We start from the raw sequence: 26,015 nt of genomic DNA, 5'->3' as shown, positions 1-26,015 counted from the left end.
ATTACTCTTTTCCATAATTATCTGATGTTCCAAGTGTGCATTATAATAATAAACAAAAGCTAATATCTGCGCCAGAAGATATGTTAGTATTTTTTTGTTTATAATGTACACGATAAGGCACTAAATGTTTGCGTGCATACTTTGTCTTGACATACCAGGGACGGCGTTAAGGGTGGGCGACCTCCACCCGATGGATGGCCTCGCCCACCCCAACAGAAGTAGAATAATGAAGATGACCAGTGCCGGATTTGGGTTTGATGGGGCCCTAAGCTATTGAAGTTAATGGGGCTCTTTGTATTTCTAGCTTTCTTTTTCAGCGACAAAATTTCGCCTTTTTTTATTTGAATATATGCTATATGGTAATTTATGGACCTAATACATATCTAAATACGTTTTCGCATATATTTCGTTATCTTAACTTACTGTTTTGAATACATTACAGAAAAATTGTAAAATTTGAGTTGATCTCTGTTGCGTTCAGAAGTCTCGGTGGTCGGTGCTTGTTCAGCTAATATGTCGAAAGAACTTATCAGCGATCTCTTCTCAGGCTCAGTGTCTTCCTTGTGTTCAAAGAAACGCGATTTTCAATCCGTTGACCGCTTGACGTTAGTGATAATCCTTCTTCAATAGAGAAAAAGACAAAAATATAAATACATATGACAACCAGGATTCGCAATTTGAAGTGTTCGATTACGAAGAAAGTGAAAATGAACTAGATGCTGGAGAGAGCGAAGACGACAGTATTGCTTCTGAATATACAGACTTATATATATATATATATATATATATATATATATATATATATATATATATTTGTCTCTTGCTTTCTTGTAATAAATCCTTCAAAGATAAAAATGTTTGCAGTAGCCTATTTTATCCTTGGTTTATTTTACCTACTTCTTGTGTATTTTATGTTATTAACGAAAAGTAGAGTATTATCTGTTAGTCTGTGTTGTTGGAACCTTCTTTTATTTCTATGCATTCATGTGCATTCTTGGAGGGAGAGGAGTTAAAGCTGTCTTGAACTTCATCGACTACACAGTACACGCCGTTATTATTGCTTAAAAAAAAAAAAAAAATGGAACTAGAGGTAGTGTGTCTGCCACGCTGAATTCTGTAGGTCGAGCCTATAGCCCATCCTAAGTCCTGCATTTCTCCAGTCCCACCAGGCGAATGCCGAAATTGTACCTTCTATAAGGCCAAGACAGCTGTTTTCCACATCCTTGTTCCTCCCCAATTTCGGTCTGAGCCTTAGCCAACTAAAGACTATAAAAATTTAAACTTAATTATTGTCAAAAAATGTCTACATTACCCAGTTCTCATTTTCGTTGTCCGCCCACCCAGGAAATAGGTCCGCCTCTTTCCGCCCACCCCATCAAGAGTTCCTGGCGCCGTCCCTGTGACATACTCCCGTACTCTTGCTCTGGGGTCTAATCAGGACCGCGCTTTCCGTAAAAAAAAAAAAAAAAATAAAATAAAATAAAATAAAATAAAATAAATAAAAAAAAATGCGGTGTGCAACGTAACGGAAAGCATGCAAACACCAAGTACACAAATGTAAAGTTGGTCTTGTGTTGATGTAAATCGCTACGGAATGGCTAATTGTGTGGATTTGTGTACTGAAAAACAAACATCCGTTTTTTAATGAAACAGTATGATACTTGCATTTTAAAAGTTTCCTATCTTGTATCAGCTGATCCATTTTTAGCATGGCGAGCTGCGCAGTTACAGTCTTTGAAAAGTGGGAAGTAATGTATGTGGTGGCAATTTTAAATGCAGAAGGAGAAATATAAGTGAATGATACAAATTATATTGCACAGATTTAGATAAGACAAAATATTATTCATTATGTTCAAAAGAGCTGTTCTTCATTCTGTAAGGAGATATCTATGTCGATATTATCATACAGATGAAGCTGCTGTTATAGGTTCTGTACCGGATAGGAATTCTTCAGAATTTAAGGTTAGTTTAGAATGCTAAGTCATTAAAAGATCTAGCTGTTACAGGTTCTCAACCTCATAGCAGTTCTTCAGAATTTAAGATGAGTTCAGAACGCAAAGTCATTAAAATATCTAATAGTGGGAGATTTTTGAAATTTTGAATGAAGGTACAAGTAACAAAGAACCTTAAGGTACTAGCTATTAAATATGTTGGCATTACTCGAGCAGACAGTTCTACCAAATGTTGATACATTTCTTACATTTTCAGGTCCGGTTAGACTTTCCTATGTCTTTTTACAGAGCATGCACTAAGTGAGGAGCTCTATAGTTGCAGATTGACTTCAGGAGGGCTCAGTATAAATAGTGTGTGGACGTATGACATGAAAAACTAAATCGCATAAAACACAAACCAATTTGTGGTAGGTGGTAGCCCCCATCAAGTGAATTTTGTGGTGGACAAACCGTGTGCGTGCGTTTCCTCGGGGTTCTCCTCTTTCCTCCCACTTTCTTCATTCCACTATTTCATTCATTACTCATCACCGTTTCCTTTAGCCTAACCGGCATAAACGTGGGACGTAAAATTCAAAGATTATTTGTGCTACTTGGCCACTGAATGCTATCTAACCGAGTCAGGGCAGGAGCGCAGTAGGGGGTCCGAGCGGGAAGGTTCTAGATTACTAGTCCCCCATGTAGATTAGTAGCTGCGTAGGTTTCTTTCTGTACTAAAGTTTATACATTTAATTTATACAGTATTGCCGAGCGAGCGTTAGCGAGTGAAGGCGGGTTAGAGCCCCGCAGGGCACGTTGTTTTCTGTCTTTATTACTGCTCAATGGGAAGGGGGACCAGTAATCTAGAACCTTGCCGATCCGAGCGATAGCGAGGGGGAGTGTACGTAGGGAGCAAGCCCGTCAGCGACTGTGGGTATACGCATAAATGAGGAGAGCGGAAGATCACACTTAACACATACAATATTATCACTAACACTCAAAATTCATTTCAATATCCTTTGCATTGACAGTAATTGCTTATATTCACAGTCTCATTCCTTCACGAAAAGTGTTTCACCTATATTGACCTACCTATAAATTTTCACCTGTATTTTATCTATTAAAACGTATGAATTTTCTATTTGGTAGAACCATCTGCTCGAGTAACCCATTACTTCATTAAGAAACATGGTTTCACCCCTTAAAATAATTTTATACGGCGTTTGTACCGATAGTAGGTCCAGTATTTTTAGGCTTAAAAACGTTAGGTAAAATTTTGTCATCAGGAAATTCACTGTCACTGCCTCAAGAATTCGTCGGTGCACATTCATTTTAGGACAGATTTTGTCATTTGATTGGTTGATTTTACGTGGAATGCTCCTGCTTAATTTTTTTCTTCAAATTTTTGATCAACACTTTCCGAGCCTCGCCTTCATATTTATTGAATTTATTATCATGCATAGTTGAATAATGTCTCTTCACATTATATTCTTTAGGCACAAAGAATATAATGCATGCATATTAAACATGCAACTTTCCCATGTTATTTGTTGAAATAGTCATTTTCCCAACGCTCCTGTTATTCTTGATTTTCATTTTCTATTTTACGTTTTCTTCCACTCATTTCACCAATGGAACAAACTCAAAACAAAATTAACACTTGTAGAATGTACACTTGCATAATGAACACCACTTCAACGGTCAATCAACTATTGAAATGACGAGTGCTAAAAACCCGAAAAGATTAAGGAAAAAAAAAAAAAAAAAGAAAAACCGAAATAAAGAATAAAAACGGCCACAGTTCTGAAACTTCAAACGTTATAGGAAGTATTGTTGTCACTAGAAGCATCAGGTGGTAAATTGGGCTCTGACCTTTACTGAACACAAAATGTCAAGAGGGGGTGGGAGAGTTTTGCTTGACGTTCAACAATGCCATCTTCGTTTCATTCTAAAATGAGTTTGTTTGTTTGTGTGTGTGTGTGTGTGGATGGGTGGGTGGTCGAGGAAGAAAGGGTCTGTTTTATAAAGCTAGACCAGATGTATTGGTTATTGAAATAATCGTGACTTTCAGCAACGATGCCTTGCCTGTAGTCACATTGCCGACTCTAGTGTTGCTGTGGGTGCCCGCTTTTTTTGTTGTTGTTGTACAGAAGGGCTAAATAAATGCCTTATTTGCAGTAGCGGATCTAGCCCGGGGGCCTTGCCCCTCAGTTTTTTGAGTGACAAAAATAATTTAAGCTATTACTTATATACTTTTGTAAGTTTATAGTACGTTTATACTATACCTATCATAGTCTGGGTTCTTACTGCCCCCCCCCCTTCAGTTTTCCTTCTAGATCCGCCACTGCTTAATTGGAAAGAAGAGTGGAAACATTAAAAGAATGAATAAATATAAATGAGAATATTATCAGTAATAACAATTGCAAATCATGAGAGCTTTGTGGGCCGCAGAAAGTGGTTTGGCGGGCCGCTATTTGGACAGCTCTGGTCCAGAGAATGGAGAAGGAATAGGGTGCACGGGGTGGCTTAGTGATAGAGCACACAGATCTGGCACGTGAGGTCCCTGGTTCGATCGTGGCTCAAGCCAAGTGGGCTTTGTAATCGACGAACACCGTGTACATAGGTTTTCTCGGAGGTTTACTTCCACTTTCATGATTCCACCAGTATCATATATGATTCCACCCGGTTACTTCCACTATCTCATCCATCATTGTCTCTCGTAGCCTCGGTGCATAATCATGAGACGTTAAAAAAAGACCTTCTTAAACCCCCCCCCCCTGAATATCATCAGTATTCTACTTATTAGGATCACGCTAATGGTCCTTGTAAGATTATAATGTTAATACATATGTACGTACATACATCCATTACTTCACGAACGAAAGCGAATATTTGATTTTCTGTTATTTGCAATAGATAGGTAGATGGGTTTTGGGCGAGTTCATTAATGCAGTCAATGCGTTAACATCTTCACGACTAACACTGGCTGTCCATATACCATTTTTTCACAAATGTAGATTTCGCGCACCACTAGTATGTAACCCTCTAAAACATCTACGAATTACAGGTTGCATAAACATCTGGGCGAAAATATTTAGATACTCTTTATCCTTATTATAAAGGCAAACCAAATCGCGTGATCCTCTTAACTGTCTTTGCTCTGTTTAACTCTATTTAATTATCAAAAATTTGTGAACTGTGTACACCAAAGTCATGGAACTACAGTTAGTTCCGTAACATTTCGCCCAAATTATGGCAGTATGTAGGTAGACCTTAACAAAGCAACAGTTTGTAAAGTATTAAGAGATAAGTAGTGAAGTGATTAGTATGGCTTTTGAGCAATTAATTGTGCTGGAAGATATGCGGCATCTGCAACAAAAGAAATATGTGAATGTCATTAGGATATTATTCCCATGAAGAAATATGGTTTTCACTGTTACATACATTTGCTCTCTATTCTTAATCTGTACGGAATTTGATATAAAAATAATCTGCTGTATACTACGTATATCGTTCTTTGAGAGTTGTGCGTAAAGGCAATGGTATTTGATTCATTTAAGTAATGAGACTAAGCCACTTGAGCTTGGAGACAGTGGCGACTTCTTTTGTTGTGGTTCAAAAGTGTGATGAATAATTTGAGATTTAGGGGGTAACGTGCCGCTTACGATTTACAATCCCACAAATAAAGGAACTGATTAATGCCTTGTAATTCCTCTTTCTGACCAAGAGGCTAATGCATGGTCCGAGGTTCGATTCATGGTGGGTCTGCTTGTCTCAGAGACAAGACTGTGTAGTTTCTGTATAGTAAAGTGAATATACACTGAACGTCAGAAATCATGGGATGGCGGTAGGGAAGTAGTTGACGTCGCGGAAAACCAATCCCACGGCACAAAGCACATTCAGTGGTGCCAGTTAGACTTTTGTGATTGAAGTGAATCGCGTTGTATCGTAGTGATAGTAACCCAACGGGAATTATCTGCGTTTGAGCGCGGGATGAGAGAAATGGGGCCTTCAATTTCGGAAGTCGTCCTGGCTCGAAATTTTCTCGCTCCCGATGTTAAGGGTGCTCCGTGAGTACTGCATTGGAGGAATTACGATCCATCAGAGACAATGCAGTGGCCGCCCATGTATGTTGAATTACCGCGACCGACGACGTCTAAGCAGACTCGTTCGAGCAAGCAGATGAATAACAGTCCGTAAATTGACTGCACGAATTAATGCAACACGTTCCAGAATGAGTCTTAGAAGCACAATTTGGCCTCCATGGAATATCGCAGTCGTAACCGGCGATACAAGTGTCGCTTATAACCGCTACCCATCGGCAACGGCGAATCATATGGGCTGGAGAGCACGTGAATTACGCCATAGATAACTGGCTACGTGTAGCATAGTGATATCAGCTATATTTTCAGTTGTTATTAGCAGATGGCAGGGTATGGTTTGGTGCAGACTCAAGAGGCCATTGACTAATTGTCAACAGGGCACTTTCTAAGCTGGTGTTGACTCCGTAATTGTTTAAGGTGTCTTTACATGGCATGGTTTGGGTCCTCTGGTCGTCTTGAATCGGACGTCGGTAGGTCATCGCTAGGTCCAGCTGGTATGTCATCTGAAACCCTTTATGAATTTGGTGTTCCCTGCGAACAGTGGGATTTTCCAAGATGATAATGCGGCACGTCATCGGATTGCAATGATACGCGACTGGTTGAAAGAACACTCTAACCACTTCCAAAGCATGAATTCACTCTCTAGACTTCTGGACATGGGCTCTATCAAATACATGTAGGATACCATGAATCGGCTCATTCGTGCCTCACCTGTAGCAACCAGCTAATTGTGTATGGCATTCGAGGCCGCATGGCTGACCTGTTTTGTATATGAAAAATGGTTCCTCTTGCGTGGCGATGCAAGACCCCATAATGTTTGCTACAATAACACATGAGAAAACATCATATTCTTTGTTTCTAGACATTCTTCGTTTTCACCTGGTATGTTGCCATGCGATTCCTTATTTTCTTTCTGTGAAAATACTGGTGAAAGGGAAGCGACATGAAAACTTAAGTGTGAGGGACGGTAGATAGAAGGAAATGTTCCTCTAGATAGAAAGAGAGGGACGGTAGATAGAAAGAGATGAGGATCCTTCAAATCTTTAGCGTAGTTGCGCAGCTGAAACCCTAGGAATAGGAGCAAAAAGAATTTTAATGATCTCTACAAACCGGGCTTTTGCAATACATTTTACAAAACCTTTCATAAGCGATATGAATAAAGCAGTCCACAGTTGTTGGTGAGGTTGTGACCCAGCTGCTTGCCTCTGAGACCTCCAGGAACGCTGATAGTTGTGTATAGATAGCGAGGAGACTTAGCTAGATTGATCAAGGACCATTAGTGACTATCTATTTATATAAAAATGAAAGATACTATATTTGTGACTTCAAACCTCTTGAACCACTCGCCGATATCGATCAAATTTTCAACATAGATAAGATTCGGGCCTGGGATTGTTTTTTATCATTTCCAAATGAAATGAAATCATTAAGTTTTACGTCCCACGCTTATGCCGGCTAGGCTAAAGGAGACGATGATATGAAATGAAGGGAATGGTGGAATGAAGAAGGTGGGAGGAAACGGGAGAACCCCAAGAAAACCACGGTGTTTGTCCATCATAAAGCGCGAGCTGGGATCGAACCAAGGATCCCATGCACCAGAGGTCAACGCTCGACCATTGAGCCACCGCGGTCTTTATCATTTCACTTCAACGATGTAACTTAGGGGAGGGGGAGATACTTAAAAATGATCGAAAATAAGCGGTATTAGTGTCGAATCCATAGTTTTCAGGATCGCTGGAACAAACAGTGACATTTCCGATCCAGTTTAAATCAAATTCCAGCCCTTTATATCCATAATGAAACGTATTTTCCTCCGTGCGAAGAATGGGTATTCTGTTAGTATTATTTATTACAACTTCGGTTGTGGAACTTTTCTAGCATTAAAAGTTCTTGAAGTTAAATCAAAGTGCGCACAAATCGGTTCATACACTTCAAGGCTCTTGAAAAATCATGTAAGAGCAGGGTGGAAAAAAATCATGATTTTTTTAAAAATCATTTTTGTTGGTTTTTTTATTTATTTAAATCGATTTTTTGATTTAAATCAAATCTTTCTCCTCGTAAATTACAAGTCCCGAACTGAAGAAAAGACATTAGGAATTAGTATTAAATGCTAATTATGCCATTTAAATGAAAGTATTATGGTTGAATTTTGAATTAATCCCCAATTGTTAACCTATATCAATCGCAAACAATATTTCTTAACCCTTTTAAATTATGGCTTTTAAAAAGGTAAATTATAGACTTTCAGACAAGCAGCTACAACATAATCCCTATTTATCCTAGGATCATGGTTCATACCTCATTCCCTTCAGAATAGAACAGCCATTGAAACTGTAACATTCACATTTTCCTATCATGTCCCTGAAGCGGGAAATTTTGAGAGAAAATGGGACTTTTCTGATTTTTTTTTTTTTCAAATTTGATCCCCTCTGAACTCTTTTTTGTTAACGCACATATCCCAAAATCAACTGGGAAATACTAAGGGGTGTACTAAATGTGTGTATAAAATTTCAAGCTATCTTGAATAGTAAGGGCGGGGAAAATATTTAACAATGAGCTAAGAACATCCCCACAATGCCCTAGATAACCCGTATGTAATATACAAATTTACTCAGACATCCCTATTTATAATAGAATCATGATTTGTACATTATTCTCTTCAGAATCAGTGATGCCAATTTAGCCTATTTGGATAGGCATTTAGCCATACAAATCTACGAAATGCTTATAGCCTTAAATATACCTTATTTTATGAAAATCTTTTGGCATTTTTGGCTTTTTTATTAGCAATTAAATTAATTCTAAAATATTTTTCTTCGAAAATAAAGTGATTTTTTAAAATTATTCTATTTGTCAATATACACCGTGTATATTATCGTATTAATTGATTTCTTTAGACAGAGGGTGTTTTATTATGCAACAAACACGTTTTTCATTCTTCTTCTTTCCCCCACCCACAGATTTACAACTATTTAACAATACTTATGGACTTAGAAAGAATTTTAATGTCGTTCCAGTAGTAGTCCCGTTTGTTATTGTAATTTTGCATTTCATTGCAAGAATGCGTTTGCTAATACAAATTTAGTAAACTGTTCGGTTCTTCAAAACACAGAGATAGTTTTTTGTTTATTAAAGGAAACAAATAGAATATCTAATTAGCTTGAAAACTCTCAGTGCAATCATCATGATTCATGTGGGTGTACGGAAAAATAAGATGTGTTTGTAAGAACTATGATCTGCCGAAAGAAGTACTACTGATAGACAGTGGCAGTCTACACAAACACAACCAATCCACAATCCAACTTAAATTCAAATGACTTATTTCAATTCAACTGATGATACGGCTGTTGACTTTCACAAATCAGATGAGTTGCTAATGGATTTTATTATAATTTAAAGTGATGTATGTTCCTCGTTAGTCTTCAGCGAATAAAATTCAACATTTCAAATTTTACTACAACTCACTTTAAAATTATACACACAAAAAAGGTTTTTAAATCTACAATGTGTGTTATAGGTTAGCAATTCAAAATCTAGCTACTTTTTGCGTAAAAATGCGTATTTCTGAAGACCATCTAGCCTATTTTCTTCAGAGGCTGTTGGCAGCATTGTTCAGAATAGAACCGCCTTTCAAACGGTACAATCCATACGTCTCCACCTGAATCGCGAAGAAAGCTATTTTGTTAAAAATATCCTCTTTTACATTTTCCCCTCTGGACCACCCTGTTTTCACGCAGAGATCTGAAAACATCTGAAAAATACTAAGGGATGCACTGAACGAAAAAATAAGAATAATAGGCATAACAGAAAATATATTTTTTAATTTATGATAGACACTATGTCTCGACGCAGAAAGGCGTGAAAGCATATGTAATATGTTCTACAATGCCTCCAGTCTTGAACAAACAAACAAACAAAAAAAACCGAGGTAAAAAGGTTATTGGTACTTTTTTAATCGAATAATGAAGATTCGATTTTTAATAGAATAAAAATAGGTAATATAATTTAAAAGGTTAAGCATTAAGGAAAATGTATAGCAACGTTTATCAAAATGACATTTTTTTTCACAAAAGTTACTGATATTTGTTAGGGGCATATTTTAAAAAAAATGGAACTAGCTTGAGGTACGAAGTACTTAAATTTCGCCTAAAGTTATAAATCTTAAAAAAAAATCGGAGAGGGGATAGGACGCCTCTAAATACGCCCTATTATCTGGGAACAAACAAGCAGACGCGCACACAAAAGAATTTTCATCTTAAATGTCGATGGTGATTTCCCCTGTTGCAATAGTTAACGATTTAAAAACCCAAACACATTACGAAGAGAAGAAAGCAGGATTGCTCAGTTCGAAACGGGATTTTCCCTAATCATCCTGTGTATGACACTTGTTTTCATACTGTGCTGTACATACTGTAAATTTGAGTCTCATGGTATTATGATTATTAACTTCCGTAACCGAAATAACAGAACAGAAACGGGATTTTACTTATATTCACTTTAAATTATTTTATTTTGGAATTTGATTTAAATCAACGGTTTTTATTTAAAAAATCAGGTGATTTAAATCAGACTGATTTAAATCAATTCAGCCTGTGTAAGAGAATTTTTGGCTACTGTGAAAACAGTTATGGAGAGCAAACACCAATATGAAAGTAAGGCATCTATTTAGATATGGCTGCATTTTAAATGAAATAAATTTGTAATGAATGTATTGTTTGTATTCATGTTATAATTTATAACCTAACTTTAGCAATTCTGTTTCAGGATAATCATGCCCGAATGTCGAAATTGGTAAAAGAGTTAAAGGCAACCATTCATCATGTATTGGAAGGTGGAGGAACAAAGGCAGTGGAACGACATACTTCAAGGGGAAAATTACTCGCTAGAGAAAGAATAAATTTACTCTTAGATCCTGGCTCTCCATTCCTTGAGCTCTCTCCGCTTGCAGGCTACAAACTTTATGGGAAAGAAGAAGTTGCTGCTGGAGGGATAATTACTGGAATAGGCTCAGTATGTGGGTAAGTTTGCTGAATATAATCGAAAATAAAATTATCGGAAGTTGGTTTATTTGAATGTAATTGATAATGACACGGCTAATTAATTTGTAGGCTAATGAGATGTGGGATTACAATTTGATGTTTACGTTTAGTTTCGAAATTGAAAGTTTGATTCTGATGCTGAGTGTCTTGTTAAAACCCTGAATTGAAAGTTGTATCCAGAAATAATTAAAGTGTGGTGCGCTATATACAGAAGATTAAATTTAAAGAAAGAGAAAGTTGGGTAATTCTAAAATCAGATTTTTACTTGTTGGAGTCCGCAAAGAAATCGTACTGTGGACGAGTATCAAAGTGTGAAAAATCTGTATATATATATGTATAGTCAAGATTTAACTACTTCGTGAAGATGGTTTTGGTCTGTTAATATTGATCCTAGATATTTGAAAGTATCCACTTTACCAAAAATATTACGGTATTTGATATTTTAACGCATTCATCATTTGCCGTATTACGATCGCGATGAATTTCCATGTATTTAGTTTTCTGTATATTTACTTCTTAACCCATGTCTCTGCAGAAACTACCATTCTCATCACATCAAATGGATTCTTCCCTGTGTCTTGTACAATGTTTTCTCTTTTATCCTTATTATTATTATTATTATTATTATTATTATTATTATTATTATTATTATTATTATTATTATTATTATTAAATTATATTAATATGCCTTTTCAATTAATAGTATAATAAAAGTTCTTAACATAATTATGTGAAAGTATGTCCTCGAACAACAACATTAATATTCGTTTAAGCATATTTCAACAGTTCAGAGTTTTTTTTTTTTTTTTTATTTTTATATCTTAAGAGATTCATATATTATAATAACAAAACTTCTCATAAAGTACAGAGGTAAATTATTAGAGAAACACCGAAACATAATTAATTAAATGCTGTTATCTTTCATTTCTTTCAGCACAGAGTGCGTAATTTTTGCCAACGATGCTACTGTGAAGGGTGGAACCTATTATCCTATTACAGTAAAGAAACACTTACGAGCTCAAGAAATTGCTCAGGAGAACCATCTACCTTGCATATATCTAGTGGACTCTGGAGGTGCTAATTTACCCTATCAAGCGAATATATTTCCAGATAGAGAACATTTTGGAAGGATATTTTATAATCAAGCAAACATGTCGTCGTTTGGCATACCACAGGTGCGTTATATCATGTATTTATTGTGTCTGTTGTAATGTACCACGTGCTTCTGTGTACAAAAAATGTCATATACTCCTGTTAGTAAACATTACCACATGGATTTACGTCAGAGTACTAGACACCACTGAAATTACCACAAGTAGGAAACAACACCTCTTACAAATTACATAATAACAAAAAGCAGTAACGCCAGTGCCGCTTTAAGACTCCTAACAGCAGCCAGTAGACAAGCACCTTTTTTTTTGTCTCCCTCTTTTTGCTTGCTTGAGCACTAGGAGTAACCCACCCTCAAAGCCTTTAGTCTGCTTCAGAACTCTTAGCTATTCGTTTCTCCCTAACTTAGCCTACTGCAAAGATCTGTCAAAATCTTGTCCGCAGCCGTCTAATCCTGTCAAAACCTACAAATTTTTTACCTTACAAATTATAAATACTATATATTGTTATAAAAATTCTATGAATAAACCGGTCGTAGAAGTCAATTCCAAACTCTAATTGTATTAAACCTAGCTCTACCTACCAAGAAGTTTTATACTATTCCATCCAATGTATGATTTTGTGGCAGACAAACTCGCGTCTGAGTTTCTTCGATTTCTTTTCCACTTTGTGATTTCTTCCTTAGTTACGTCACAATGCGATTCATCTATATTTAGCACATTCCCTTTCCGCTGGTGTAGTGCTGGAGCGCGCTATTGGTGCATGGGGTCCGGGTTTGACTCCCGTAGGGAGACATTGAAATTTGAACACATTACGGTTCGAATTCCACCACAAACTGTATGTTTACGTCTCATATAACCGCAATGCTGTAAAGGAACGCACAACTTCAACTAACAACTACAGCAATACATCTAACATATATTCTGAGTCTTCAAAACATAATGGTAGGACTGAAATTACTCATCTATCTGCGTAGTAACTTATTATCTTCAGGAGTATGATTTCAGTTCCCTGTCTGCAATCATCTGCTGATTCACAAAGAAAAGAAGTAAAAATTTTACAGAATAGTTCTTCTGTAAAATAAAATCTTGAGTTGTAGAAAGCTACCTATTCGAATTGTATTACGTTAGAACGAAGGAGCCAAAGTAGAGCTTAAAGGCATTTTAGGCAAATAATGGGATTACATTATCAATAATTTTATCTATCGAGAACGATAATTAATTTATTTCGAATCTCATTTGTATCAAAATTACCATGAGATTATCTAGAACAGGAAGATTTTTTTTTTTATTTTTTTTTTATTTATTTACTCGGAATCATTGTTTGGCAGCATTGCGTTGCTTTCGGTCGATTTTAAAATATGTCTGTATTTCTCTAGTAAAAAGATATTATGGAGTTGACGTTTACATCTAGTGTGATAAATCTAAATAACAAGAACATGGAAGGTACATTGGCGTATTGTCTTATTCCACATAAATACATATTATACATGCACAAAATGAAAACTTTAGCATTTTATATTCGATTATTTTCTAAAATATATGTACGTATGGTTACAGTATGCCCATATAATTAAGGAAATTAAACTTGATGATTTGTTAATGAGAATCATGGAAGCATAAAATGTAGGACCAGCGTGTAATCTTCCAAAACTTATGGATCAAGAACTACGATGCGCATCGTCAAAGTAATAGAAACACTTGAAATAATTATATAACATACAGAGCCATAAAACAACGGAAAGGACACCAATGGATGAAGAAATGAAACTTGGAAATCGTCCAGAGGTTCAACAATTGTGTTTCTTGCTTGGTAGATATTCAGTTGTTCATTTTAATGTGTTTAGAAAACGGAAGCGGTACTAGATTATTAACCTGATTTTAGTTACAAATTTAGGTTTACTCACATGAAGACTAGAAGGGAAAGATGACCGTCGTTAGAGCAATTACTTCTGTTATGGGAAGTTCCTGGTTCGGTTGCCAGCTGTGAGACCTAGTGGTGGACAACATCGTATTGTAAGTTTCCCCGAGACATCTTGTTCTTTCTTAGTTTCTCATTTCGCCGGATCTTCCATAATCTTTTATTCTGATTAATCATCTGCATCGTGACATGATCGCTGAAGCTATTATTGCAAAATTAATGCAGAATTTATGAGACCGTGAAACTAACATTATGCCTGTGGTTGCGTATACAGCAACGTTCTTCCTAATTACGTACATCATACGAAATATAGTATATTCTGTGTTTCCGGTTTTTTCTTTCTTCAGGTCTGAGAAGATGCGCCAGATTTCAACGAATTTAAAATCAGATGCAGCGCCACACAAACAGCTCTAAACATTAATGAAATGTCGGGTAAAAGCAACATGGAAAATTCCACATCGCAACATTGCTTTCTGAAATTCCGTTGTGGGTGCTTCAGTTTAGAAGAAAGAAGTTTGCAAACGTAATTCTATTGTTAATGACGAATTGAAGGTAGATTCGACGGTTGCACGGCATTTGGAGGGTAAAACAGTTGAACAAGGGGCTAGCACGCGATTTGAAGAGAATCAGTTAAATGGGCGTTTGGAAGTTTGCTTTACTCATGCATTTCTGCTCGTGTACAATGATGCTGTAACATGGAATGGGAATAGATGTGCGCAATATTTGGATTACCCTTCTGCTCCTAAACATTTTCTGACACAGCAGTTGCCTCATTAAAAAAGATGATAATAACTATGTGCTCGAATGTAAGTGAAATGATGCAGGCAGATCATATGGCCGATAAGTAACACTGGGAAATCGATGGAATACACTAAAACTACGTCTTTGCCCGACGGTATTTAATAGAAAAGATCAGTAATGTTACACGACAATATTTTCCACAAATGGCGTTGCAGAATTTACAGTGATTGGAATACGAAACTGCATCGTCCATAATATTCGCCAGACCTTTCGCCCACTGATTGAGACGTTTTCTATCAACTGGATAGCTCCTTCTAGGGACAACCAAGCCAATGCTCATGACCTCTTTGAAGACATTATCACTTCGAGACTCGCAGGCATCTACACGTTACAAGAGTAAATAATCCTGTTTATCGTTTGTATAACGGTATCGTGCTATTTTTCTGCTACATTTTAAGTCAGTTATGGCAGTTTGAAATTGCAGTGTAGAATCCTGCCTTGATTTTGTAACAACCTAGTAGTATTAATTTTCAGTGAATTTTGACGATACCTCGTCTTTTATTAGAAGTTTTTTTTTCTTTTTTAATAGAAGAAACGTATTCAATTTGTAAAAAATGCGCAACTGTGATATCTCCTGTTGAAACATTCAGTACGGCATATGATATTTTGTGCTTTTTTCACAGATGAGTAGAACGAAGGTGATTAAAATAACCGGAAGTTTATTCGAACGTTCACTTGGTTCTTAAGTATTAGAATGATCAGAAAGTTGAAGCTTTAGATATGCAGCTTAAAAGTAATCATACAAGTTTACATCATAAGAATGACGCTGATATCGTGTATTACCTTATCACAACATTCAATTGTATGTATGTTGAAAATAATGCATTGGCGTACATTTCTTAATTGTGTTTATTATTTAACCCTGTATTTGATATGGTTTGAGAATTAATTTCCCTTTTAGATAGCCGTTGTATTGGGCAGTTGTACTGCTGGTGGAGCATATGTCCCAGCCATGGCAGATGAAAGCATTATAGTGAGGAAGCAAGGAACTATATTTTTGGCAGGCCCACCGTTAGTGAAGGCAGCCACTGGAGAAGAAATATCAGCTGAAGATCTCGGAGGGGCTGATCTTCATTGCAGGTAAATTAACTTTGTGGTTCTAGAAAAGAATGAAAGTTTGTGATTGGCTGAAACTATCTATAACAATGCAATGTCACTACGATGACAAAGTAGCAAGAATATAAGTAAGATAAATAAGCGCTTTTCCATGATAAACAATCTGTTACATTAATAATCTGTTGCGATATGACAATCAAATGAGAATTCAAATGGTGCCTGAAAAGATGTTGCCCTTAAAGACCAGTTAATTTCACTAGCAACAGATATTCAAAGCTGTATTGTTTAGAGTAATAATGCGATTCCTTCTATGAATGAAGGAGAGAGAGCATGAGCACGAGTGTGGAAATTCCTTTAAGAAAAGAGTTATATAAAATTATTGCAAGGAAAGTACGTGTGTACAGTCTTGTTAAAAATTGCTGGCAACCTTTTTTCTTTCTTTCTTTCTTTCTTTCTTTTCTTTTTTTTTTTTAAGCAACTCATTGTTGCTGCCATATATAGAAGAACGCAGTATTTTGTCCTGAAATAAAGATCTAAGACAGCAAAAAAATACCCACATTTGTTTGATATACTTCTGCTTATGGATAAGAGCACATAAATATTTAAACAGAGACGAATGGCCAAGATTTTTTGAACAAGACTGTACATTCTGACTCTGCAATGAAAGTATTCATTCATTACTAGTAAAATATGATGTAATATCATTCATTGTTCTCCGTGGTTGCAGAGGTACTGATTAATTGTCTGGTATCTAACGTAGATCTTTGATACGAGACTTCTTGCTTAACGTAGCATCGAAACCATTACTCACGTTTGTCTTCAAATACTAATCCCCACCCTTAACTATGAATCAAATCCTGGACAATAAGCACGTTACGCAATGGCCACGAATGAGTATTACTGATTCTTAACTTGTTTAATTTAATAGTTTTGTATCCGTGCTAGTTAGCCAAAAAGGTGTGTATAAAGTCACTGGTTGCAGGTCAGATATATGCGTGCTAATGCGATGAGTCATGTTTGTTTTTCATAGAGAATGTGTATGTACAATTATATACTCGTTAGCATTTATTTTGTGGATTACGTTTTTGAGCAATACGTGGGAAGGACTCAAGCTAATTCGTAGAGCTATTTCAGTGCTACGTTCATTTGTATCTTTCTAAATTTGTACTTTTGGAGAAACTTTCATTGTTCGTATAAAGTGGAGAAATTATATCGCAGTGAAATGACATTCATTGGTTGCCGGTCTCTGTCTTTTACTTGTGTTGTCAGTGATTTGAAATTCTGGCTATGACCAGTTTTTAGTATACGATGGTTGTTAATTATTAAAAAATGAAATCTTTTAAGTTTTACGTCCCTGTGGTTATGCCGGCTAGGTAAAGGAGACGGTGATAATAAGAAATGAATGAAGTGGTGGAATGAAGAAATGGGAGGAAACGGGAGAACCCCAAGAAAACCCACGCACGTAGTGTTTGTCCACCACAAAGTTCACTTGGCGCGAGCTGGGATCGAATCACGAACTCCAGGTACCAGAGGTGAACGCTCTACCACTGAGCCACCGCGGCCCCTTGTTAATTATTAAATCTAATCTGAGTACACTATATTAATACTCTGTGTTCCGCGAGATTCAGACCAACTACGTCGCTGTAGAAGAGTTATGAACTTAAAGTAGTGAGGTTTTAGTTACAGACTTTCAAGGAAATGTACGATAATATCAGCATCGAATGCTGGAGATTAATAGATAATTATGTCACTGATTTCAGCCAATTTTAGAATATTTTACTCTCGTTTTGAAGTAAAAAATATAGATTATTGGAAAGCCTTCTACAAAATTAACCACGACACAAAACCAAAAACAAACCACGCGGCGCTGAGTCGCTCCAACACCATCTGTCAGGGACCGGCTGAACTATGTCCAGCCTAGCGGCGAGCTGCGACGCCCTGTACTAGGAGGTTCCTAGACCTAGTGTCCGTCACGTCTTTCATTCACATGACTCCCCAGATTGCCTCACGACGCTGGGTGGACGCCGAAAATTGGGAAGCACCGGCCAGGAATCGAATGCTCTAACCACGGTATCCCCGTTCAATTAACCACTATTCAAACTTTTTTAAATCACGAAATGTGAATCGAATAACTATTTTTTTTTCTTTCAAGCCGAAATAAGTTATAATTTCGTCAGATAGAAAATGAATGGATTAATATTTCATCGGCTACAAGGATAGGAATGAGTTCTCTCAGCTAAAAAGTATTTTTTTTTCTGTTTTAGGGGGAGGAGTCTCTATTATTGTAACATCCTGTTTTGCAGCTCTCCTGGAGGGGAGGTAGGGTGGTGGGGATGACCTGTACTATGGCTGTGCACCTGCCAACTGCATTGGATTCAAACTCCACGTTAATAATAACCTTTGTTGTTTCTTAAGGACGAAAAATAAAGAACTTAAACGTGAAGTGGCCACCCAGCTAATCAAGACTACAGGCATTACTTTCGTTATAGCGGAAGAGTACTCCTTCAATCATAGTAAGTTACGTTCATCCTCATTTATCATTAGAAACTAGAGTATAAAGAATTATTAGGGAAAGCATTCCATCCACTAAATAAAAAAAATCACTCTGTAATTACAAGTGAAATACTAACTTGTGTACATGATTTTAATTTAATCATTTCTTTTTTAATTATTAGCAAATCTGGAGTAACAGACCATTATGCAATAGATGACCATCATGCAATTCATTTAACGAGAAGAGTGATAAAGAATCTCAATTATCGGAAAGTTCCTCCTGTTACAATAACTGAGTACGAAGAACCTAAATATCCAGCAGACGATTTGTATGGAATTGTTGGAGACAACTTGAAAAAAACATTCGATGTTAAAGAAGTAAGTTTTAAAAAATCAAGTCTTTACATATAGTCCCGAAAAGTTTGGCCTCGTAGGCCTGTTATGCGCGGTCGTCTTCAAAATTATCCGGCCACCTGCTTTTATAAAAGTCTTGGGCTTTCATCCTTAAGAGAAAATGCATTGACCTAAAGCTTATTATAAGAGGAATGTGTGAAAGGAAGAGGAAAAAAAAAAAAACTATGATATTGTTAAAGCTGCTAAGGAAAAAAGAAAAGTTTAGTACGACTGTTAACCATTGATTTGGATTTATGAAAACTTTCCTTTATATATATATATATATATATATATATATATATATAGATATCATGTTACATACACTTCTGGTCACAGAAACCTAGGCTACCTCCCAGTCTTGAACTTCAAGAAGTTGAACCAAGATCCTTACGATCCTAGGATTTGCTTTCGAGGAAAATCTTTTTCCTTTATTCTGTAACAGAGTAACTGCGTATTCTCTAATAGAAATAGACCATCTAGACACTGCCTCCAACTAAATATACAAGTGACATATATATTCAGTTGGAGGCCATGTCCAGATGGAGTTCAATCGCAGTCATCCGAGGGATGTTTCCGCAATATATCATCTCTCGTTTCGGAGATGTTGAATGGCCTTCATGCTCGCCTGCTTTATCATCATGCGTTCCCTTCCCCCTGGGGTGCTATTTGAAGGATATGCTCTACACATATCAACTCACACTATGAAGGAATTGCGGCATTTCTTAAATCATGCGCAACGAGTTACAGCAAAATTCACTCCGCTTATTCAAATCACAAGGAAGAGGTTGTTGCTCTGCTTGAATTTTAGAATGGAGGGAACTAGTACTCCTTATGAAGGATGCATTGAATGGTTTTATGGGTTATGTGTAAGCGACGAGCAGAACGATGAGGACCATGCTAAAAAGCTTGTGCTACTCCGCGTATACATTGAAGCAAGATTTTTGTCATGTCGCTTTGATTGAGATGCTTATCGTAAAGGGAACGGAGGGGGTTTAAAGTGTATGCAAAATTAGAATATCTCACGACGTCTCGTGTTAAAGATTTGGAACTTGAAATGAACTCCTTATTAAAAGTAAGTGCACGTGCCCAGCGCTGTCGAAAACTGCTTTTAAGAAGGAGAGCAGAACGGGCAATATTTCTATATTTGTCTCAATATATAAATGATACCGACACTATGTTTCTCACTACCACGCAGTCTTAGGAAGTAACGTAACGCAAGTAACGCGTTACTCTTTAAGTAACGTTTCCTAGTAACGCGTTATATTTTTCCAAAGTAACTGTAACGGTAACGCGTTACAAATTTTCAAGTAACTTACCTAGTTTGCTTTACTTTTTTCGCGTTACATTTCGGATGAGTAACTACAATATATATATATATATATCGGAAACAAACGTTTCTTCCCTGTAAGTGAATTTCTCAGAATGGAACAATGGAAAATGAACTACCTATGTCAGTGACCGAAAGTCAGTCACCGACACAAAGAAACAGATACGATCATAGTGCCACTTGCTGTTTTTGGAAGATGAGTACAGCCTCAGGAAAATCACGTGTACTGATTGCAAGCACCCGGAAGATTTTGACAGCTCCAAATCAATATATTCAGTGACTGAACTACGAGTGCAATGGTACCGATAGTCTATTTTACTTTGATTGATGTTGTTTCTATAAAGATGGAAAACGAAAATATTTTATTGTTCGAACATTTGAAAGAATACTTTTGCTTAAAAGCTGAAGATGATGTCGGACAGAATTTAAAAGTAAAGTGCTGCCCCGGCGGGAAATATTTATCAACAACTAGGGTCCCGTAATTAACGATATACAGTAACGGGTTAATATGGATAAACTGTGTTCTGATGAGCAGGCTTACTTTATTGATGTAATGTTGATGGTACGTAATATTAGAGTTCTTTTAGATCAGTTTGCGTATCTTAAAGTCCCGTTGATTGGAACAACTAGCATTAAAAGCATGTATCAATTTTAGAGTTACTGGCAAGTTTTGATTCATCCCCAGTTCATGTGTTCTCATTTTATTAGTTGTAGGTTATTGCTTCTCTATATTCTGTATTTTTAATTTTACATAACATTGCTATTATTATATAATTAGTTTAGCAGAATAATAATAAGTAACCATTTTTTCTAACGCATAGGGATGGGCATGAGTCAAGCCAAAACTCGACTCGAATTCAAGTCGAGTTTCGAGTCAAGTCAAGGGTAATATTCTCGAGTCGAGTTCCGAGCCGATTCACTTTTTTTGTCGTCGAGTTTCGAGTCGAGTCTAGTTTGATAAATGGCTCGCTCGTTTTGAAATCATGGCCTGATTACCCTGGAAAGCGAAAGCCATGAGAAATGTAAGCTAAGCAGTAATATGGGGTACTTTTAGTGTTGCTTACGAGAGGAGACACTGCTTGCATCTCGTCTGGTCTCGATAGCGAGACCACGACAGATATTTTATAACATGCTCAGCTCGGCTCGGCACAACTGAGCCGATGGCTCGAGCCGGCTCGCATGGGGTAAACCATCGGCTCGAGCCATTGGGATGAGCCATCTGGTCGGCTCGGTTCAACTGAGCCGAGGGCTCTAGCAGAGTCGGTTGGGTGAGCTGTTGGCTCGGCTCACTTCTCGGTTCGGGTCGATAGTGAATGAGCTGTGAGCCGAGCTGCTCGAGTCGTTGACATTCTTTACCCGGTCCGAGCAGTTTTGAAGATATTTGGTCAGTGACCTATAACTTTTAACAATGTTTGGCTTGTGCCCGAATACTCAACCTAGACACTCAAACCGAATTCAGAAGCTCGAGAACAATGTCCTTGACTCCTAGACTTCACGACTACCGAGGTTGGCAATCAAAGATTTTCAATATTCAAATACAAACCACCTATCTTTCATGTTTATACAGTGTTGTTATAATTAATTAATTAATATTAATAATATAAGTTGTAGTAGTAGTAGTATCATTGATAATAATTATATTGTCTATCTAAGGTACTTGAAGAGAGTACTCGAAACTACACACCGGATTTGGCTCGACTCAACTCGAAACTTGACCCGAATTTTGAGTCGAGTTGGATTAAATTTTTAGAGCCTAGTTCTCGGGTCGAGCTCAAAGATGTTTGTTTCGAGTTTCGAAGAAAACTCGCTCGAACTTGTTCGTGCCCATCCCTACGAGTAACGCAGAATGGCATTTTAATCAGTTACATTTGAAAATGTTCATAAAGTTGTCAAGTAAAAATTTGTCCTTGCATTTACATAAAGCGATTCGGAACATGCAATAATAATAATAATAATAATAATAATAATAATAATAATAATAATAATAATAATAATAATAATAATAGCGGTAGTAATAGTAGTACGGAAACTTGAAGTAATAACTTTTACTTTCACATATTGTAACGTACTTCGTGGGGGTGAACCCAAGTACTTTATTTTTAATTCCTCGTGAGGCCTCAAAAAGAGACTAGAGGAAACTCTAATTAGGTTCAAGAAGGTTATACTGCAGCAAAAATGTGTTGGAAGCAGGTTAAATATGATTTCAATATCAAAACGGACGTTTCAGCTATAACATTTATTTTAACAAATTTTAATATATATATTTCAACAACAACAAAAATATCAAACTAGAATCATAACCATAACGAAGAAATATCACTTTAAATATCGCCGAAAACGTTCACTATTCGATGCAGTGTCATTTCTATACATTTTATTGAACATAGGAGTAAATTTACCAAATTTTGAGGTTATAAATTTTGTAAGGATTAATTGTCCAAAAGAGAATTTAATTCCAATTTCCTGATTTCATTTGATATATAACTACTAGCCCATATCGCCATAAATAATAAGATATCCCCAATCAAACTAAGCATTCTCAAAGTCAACTACAACAAAAAGAAAGAAAGAAAAAAAAAACAAGAAAAATTAAAAAAATATAATGATTAAAGACTACTCATTATTCTATGCTAATATGGACTATATTACAACTTACGAAACCATATCACTCCAGTTCATCAAGAAACCACATCGAAACGAAGAATAGAACTACCTCTCCTTTTTTCCCAAGAACAATATTCCCGTTCTATTCACTATGAGTTCATATGGGCAAATGCACCTGTCTCAAGGCTGAGCTGTATCACATCGGTTCAAAAAGTTCCTAAATTTGCCACTAGATGTCACCATATCTTTAATGCATATAGAAACAGTCTATCACAGGATACCTCTAGCGACGAACCTGGTAACTATTTAATTCACTCTCTCACTTCATTTTAAATGCTCACAAACCTACATTTTTTTTTTTTTTTTTTTTTTCAATTCCGTTGCAATATTCAAAGTTTCGGACCTAAAAGTAACGCGTTACATTTTAAGAGAAAGTAAAGTGACTTGTAACGTCTTACATTTTTACAAGTAACTTACCCAACACTGCTACCACGGGAAAACGTTTGAACTGTTTTAGATAAATTTTGGAAAGTAGCTGTCATTTGGGTCTAGCCTGGGTTTTTATAATTTCATTTCAATTTAAATGCATGCATCGTAAATGAGAGAAAAGAGGTTCAATTATACCTTTCTATTATCTTGCATAAATCTATTCTTCTCGTGCAAAGAACGGATATTCCAGTTACTCTTTCTATATTGTTTTCTGGTCAAGGGTATACATTAAAGAAAGTTGCAATTTTGTTTAGGAAATATGTGTGCATTTCATAGACGTAATAAATTTTATAATTCATAGTAACTTTTTGATTTATCAGGAAGAATTTCTTAAATGAAACATTCTTTCAAATGACTGACAAATATGCGAGGTGCATTCAAAAAGTATCGAACCGTATTTTTTTCCCCGTGTAAACCAATGAATCGCGGGATATCTTTCTTCAGTGTAGATCTAGAGGGATACTCATGCACAGTCGTAAATCTTTTCCCGTCCGTAGAAAGTGTCAGTCGCTGGCAGTCAGTCAACGAGTGAAGACGTGTAGTCAACGGTCGTCGGATTTCAGTTTTTTTTATAAAATGACAGAAAAACTTGAGCAGCGATATTGCATCAAATTTTGTCCAAAGCTTGGCGATACCCAAGCGGAAACCATTCAATCGGAGCGGCATATTCAATTTTGTCCGCGAAATTTGATTTAGGTTTTCATCGCTAAACACAACATTCCTGTGTCATGAGCCTTCCTACTCACCCGATATGGCTTCGTGTAACTTTTGGTTATTTTCCAAGCTGAAAATGCCATTAAAAGGGACCCAATTTGAGTCACGACATTATGCAAAATGCGACGGTACAGTTGCTCACCATTCCAAAAATTGCATTCCACAACTGTTTCCAACAATAGCGGGAGCGCTGGGAGAAGTGCGTACATTACCAAGTAGACTACTTTGAAGGGGATTAGTGTTTTGGATTTCCAAATGAATAAATGTATTTTTCCCAACCAAAGGTTCGATAATTTTTCAACACACCTCGTATGTATCTAAATAGCTTGTTTGTTTTAGTAATAACAAATGAATTTTTTCCTCGCAATTTTACGTTTATTTTTTGTACATTTTTGGTATTTTTCTTTTTCTTTATTTTATTTGACTGTACTGGTTCCAGTCTCTTTTTCGAAACAACTGTAGCAGGTGGTTATTCTCCTTGCTCATTGAAATGACATTGCAAATATACAACATGCAAAATTACAAATAAGTAAATCATTTTGAAAAAACTTGTGCTCGATACTGAAGACAAAAAATGTACTCATACCAAGTAATGCTGTAGCACGGACAGGCGCACACCCAGAAAATTTTGTTCAGAGAGATCCGAATTTTGGGAGCTCCAGCACCAAAAGACGTTTATGTAGTATTGAAGCTGTGTTATTCTGCATCCGTAAAGATGGATCTAACTGTTACGGGGACCCCACATATTATTGACAACAGAATATTTAGAATTTTTTGATTAACGTTAATGAAAGTAGCACCACGATATTGACGGATTGACGTGCAGTATTGAACAAAATCTGAAAATCTTGAATTCAAATCGTCAATACTGTGTGTGACTTGCTGAAGAATATTGATAATAATATTGAAGTAAGTATGAATGCGTCAATATTATTATCAATATCCCTGGAAAATGGTAGAGTTTTTTCTCAGTTGTTTGTTGGTTTTGCCAGGAACATGTCCGATACCAGTAAAGTTGGTTTTAATGAGGAGGTTCGTTCAAATTAACGGTTGTTACAATGAGAAGCAACAGTTTTATGGGGTGTATAAAGCTGTACAAAACATGCTGCAACCAATGTGCGAATTGAATATGTTTCTCAGGAGAATGAATTTAACCCATACACGAACCCATCCATCTGTCTATAATATTCTGTAATATCAGGTATTTTGTACGCATCATTATTATTATTATTCTCTTCGTGTTACAGATATGTCCTAGACTCTTATTTCATGACCCATTTGAGTTAATATTGTGACACTGACGTGGCATACAAGGATTCTTTTCCAGAAATTGCAGACATAAACATTTGGTGATCTTTCCACCCCTTCGAGGCTCTTTAGATTGCTCCTGGCAAAAAGAATGTCTTTTTCGTATGAATAGATAAATATTTCAAGAAACAAAAGTATGTGATTCTAGCAACTATAAAATGATAGAGCAGCAAAATGTTTCATAAACTGTTTTAACTCAACAAAAGACAGAAATGCTCCCTATTATTAATGACCTTTCGAAAGTGCACAAGCCCGACATTCCCCTTCATCCGATCATGTTAGGTTTCAACCATCCAACTTATTATCCAAATGGCTGTAAAAAAATAAATAATAAACCTTTCAACAGTGATTTGAGATATGTTGTAAAAAAAATAGCCTTGACGTTAAACAACAGTTGACATCACTTGTAAATGCTAATGATATTTTGCTTGCATCCATAGACGTTGTTGATATGTATCCGTCCATACCGTTGGAACTTACTATTAAATATCACATGCTCTTGGTTATTACAAAATGTTACGTCTGCCTATGAAACTCATTTTTTTTATTACAACTATTTGAGGTCTGTTTAACAACCAATGTATTTCAATTTGAAAATCATTGCTTTACCCAGAATTATGGTCTAGCCATGGGGTACACACTGTGCCCGATACTATCCAACATCGTTTTAAATTACATAGAAACATCTGTTTTACAACAGGATATATTTAAGTATATTAGATATTATCTT

At 36.3% G+C, this 26,015-nt stretch overlaps 1 protein-coding gene across 2 annotated transcripts in view; it reads left to right on the top strand.

Moving 5' to 3' along the window:
* The first annotated feature begins 1,525 nt into the window (after positions 1 to 1,525).
* The window catches only part of Mccc2 (methylcrotonyl-CoA carboxylase subunit 2), a 72,853-nt gene continuing 48,363 nt past the window's right edge, over positions 1,526 to 26,015 (top strand). The window contains exons 1-5 of one of the 2 annotated variants that reach the window (XM_081743375.1): positions 1,526 to 1,547; positions 10,796 to 11,049; positions 12,005 to 12,245; positions 15,803 to 15,981; positions 18,633 to 18,828. In XM_081743375.1, coding sequence (XP_081599501.1) covers positions 10,811 to 11,049; positions 12,005 to 12,245; positions 15,803 to 15,981; positions 18,633 to 18,828 — 855 coding nt within the window. In that variant the 5' untranslated portion in view covers positions 1,526 to 1,547; positions 10,796 to 10,810. Of the gene's footprint in view, positions 1,548 to 1,575; positions 1,963 to 10,795; positions 11,050 to 12,004; positions 12,246 to 15,802; positions 15,982 to 18,632; positions 18,829 to 26,015 lie in introns of those variants that run through there. The other variant, XM_081743374.1, reaches the window with a different exon arrangement.

The sequence above is a fragment of the Thermobia domestica genome, chromosome 16, assembly GCF_964235325.1.
Source record: "Thermobia domestica chromosome 16, izTheDome1.hap1.1, whole genome shotgun sequence".
NCBI lineage: Eukaryota > Metazoa > Arthropoda > Insecta > Zygentoma > Lepismatidae > Thermobia > Thermobia domestica.
The sequence above is the reverse complement of the archived record's forward strand: the minus strand, read 5'-3'. Positions and strand labels throughout refer to the sequence as shown.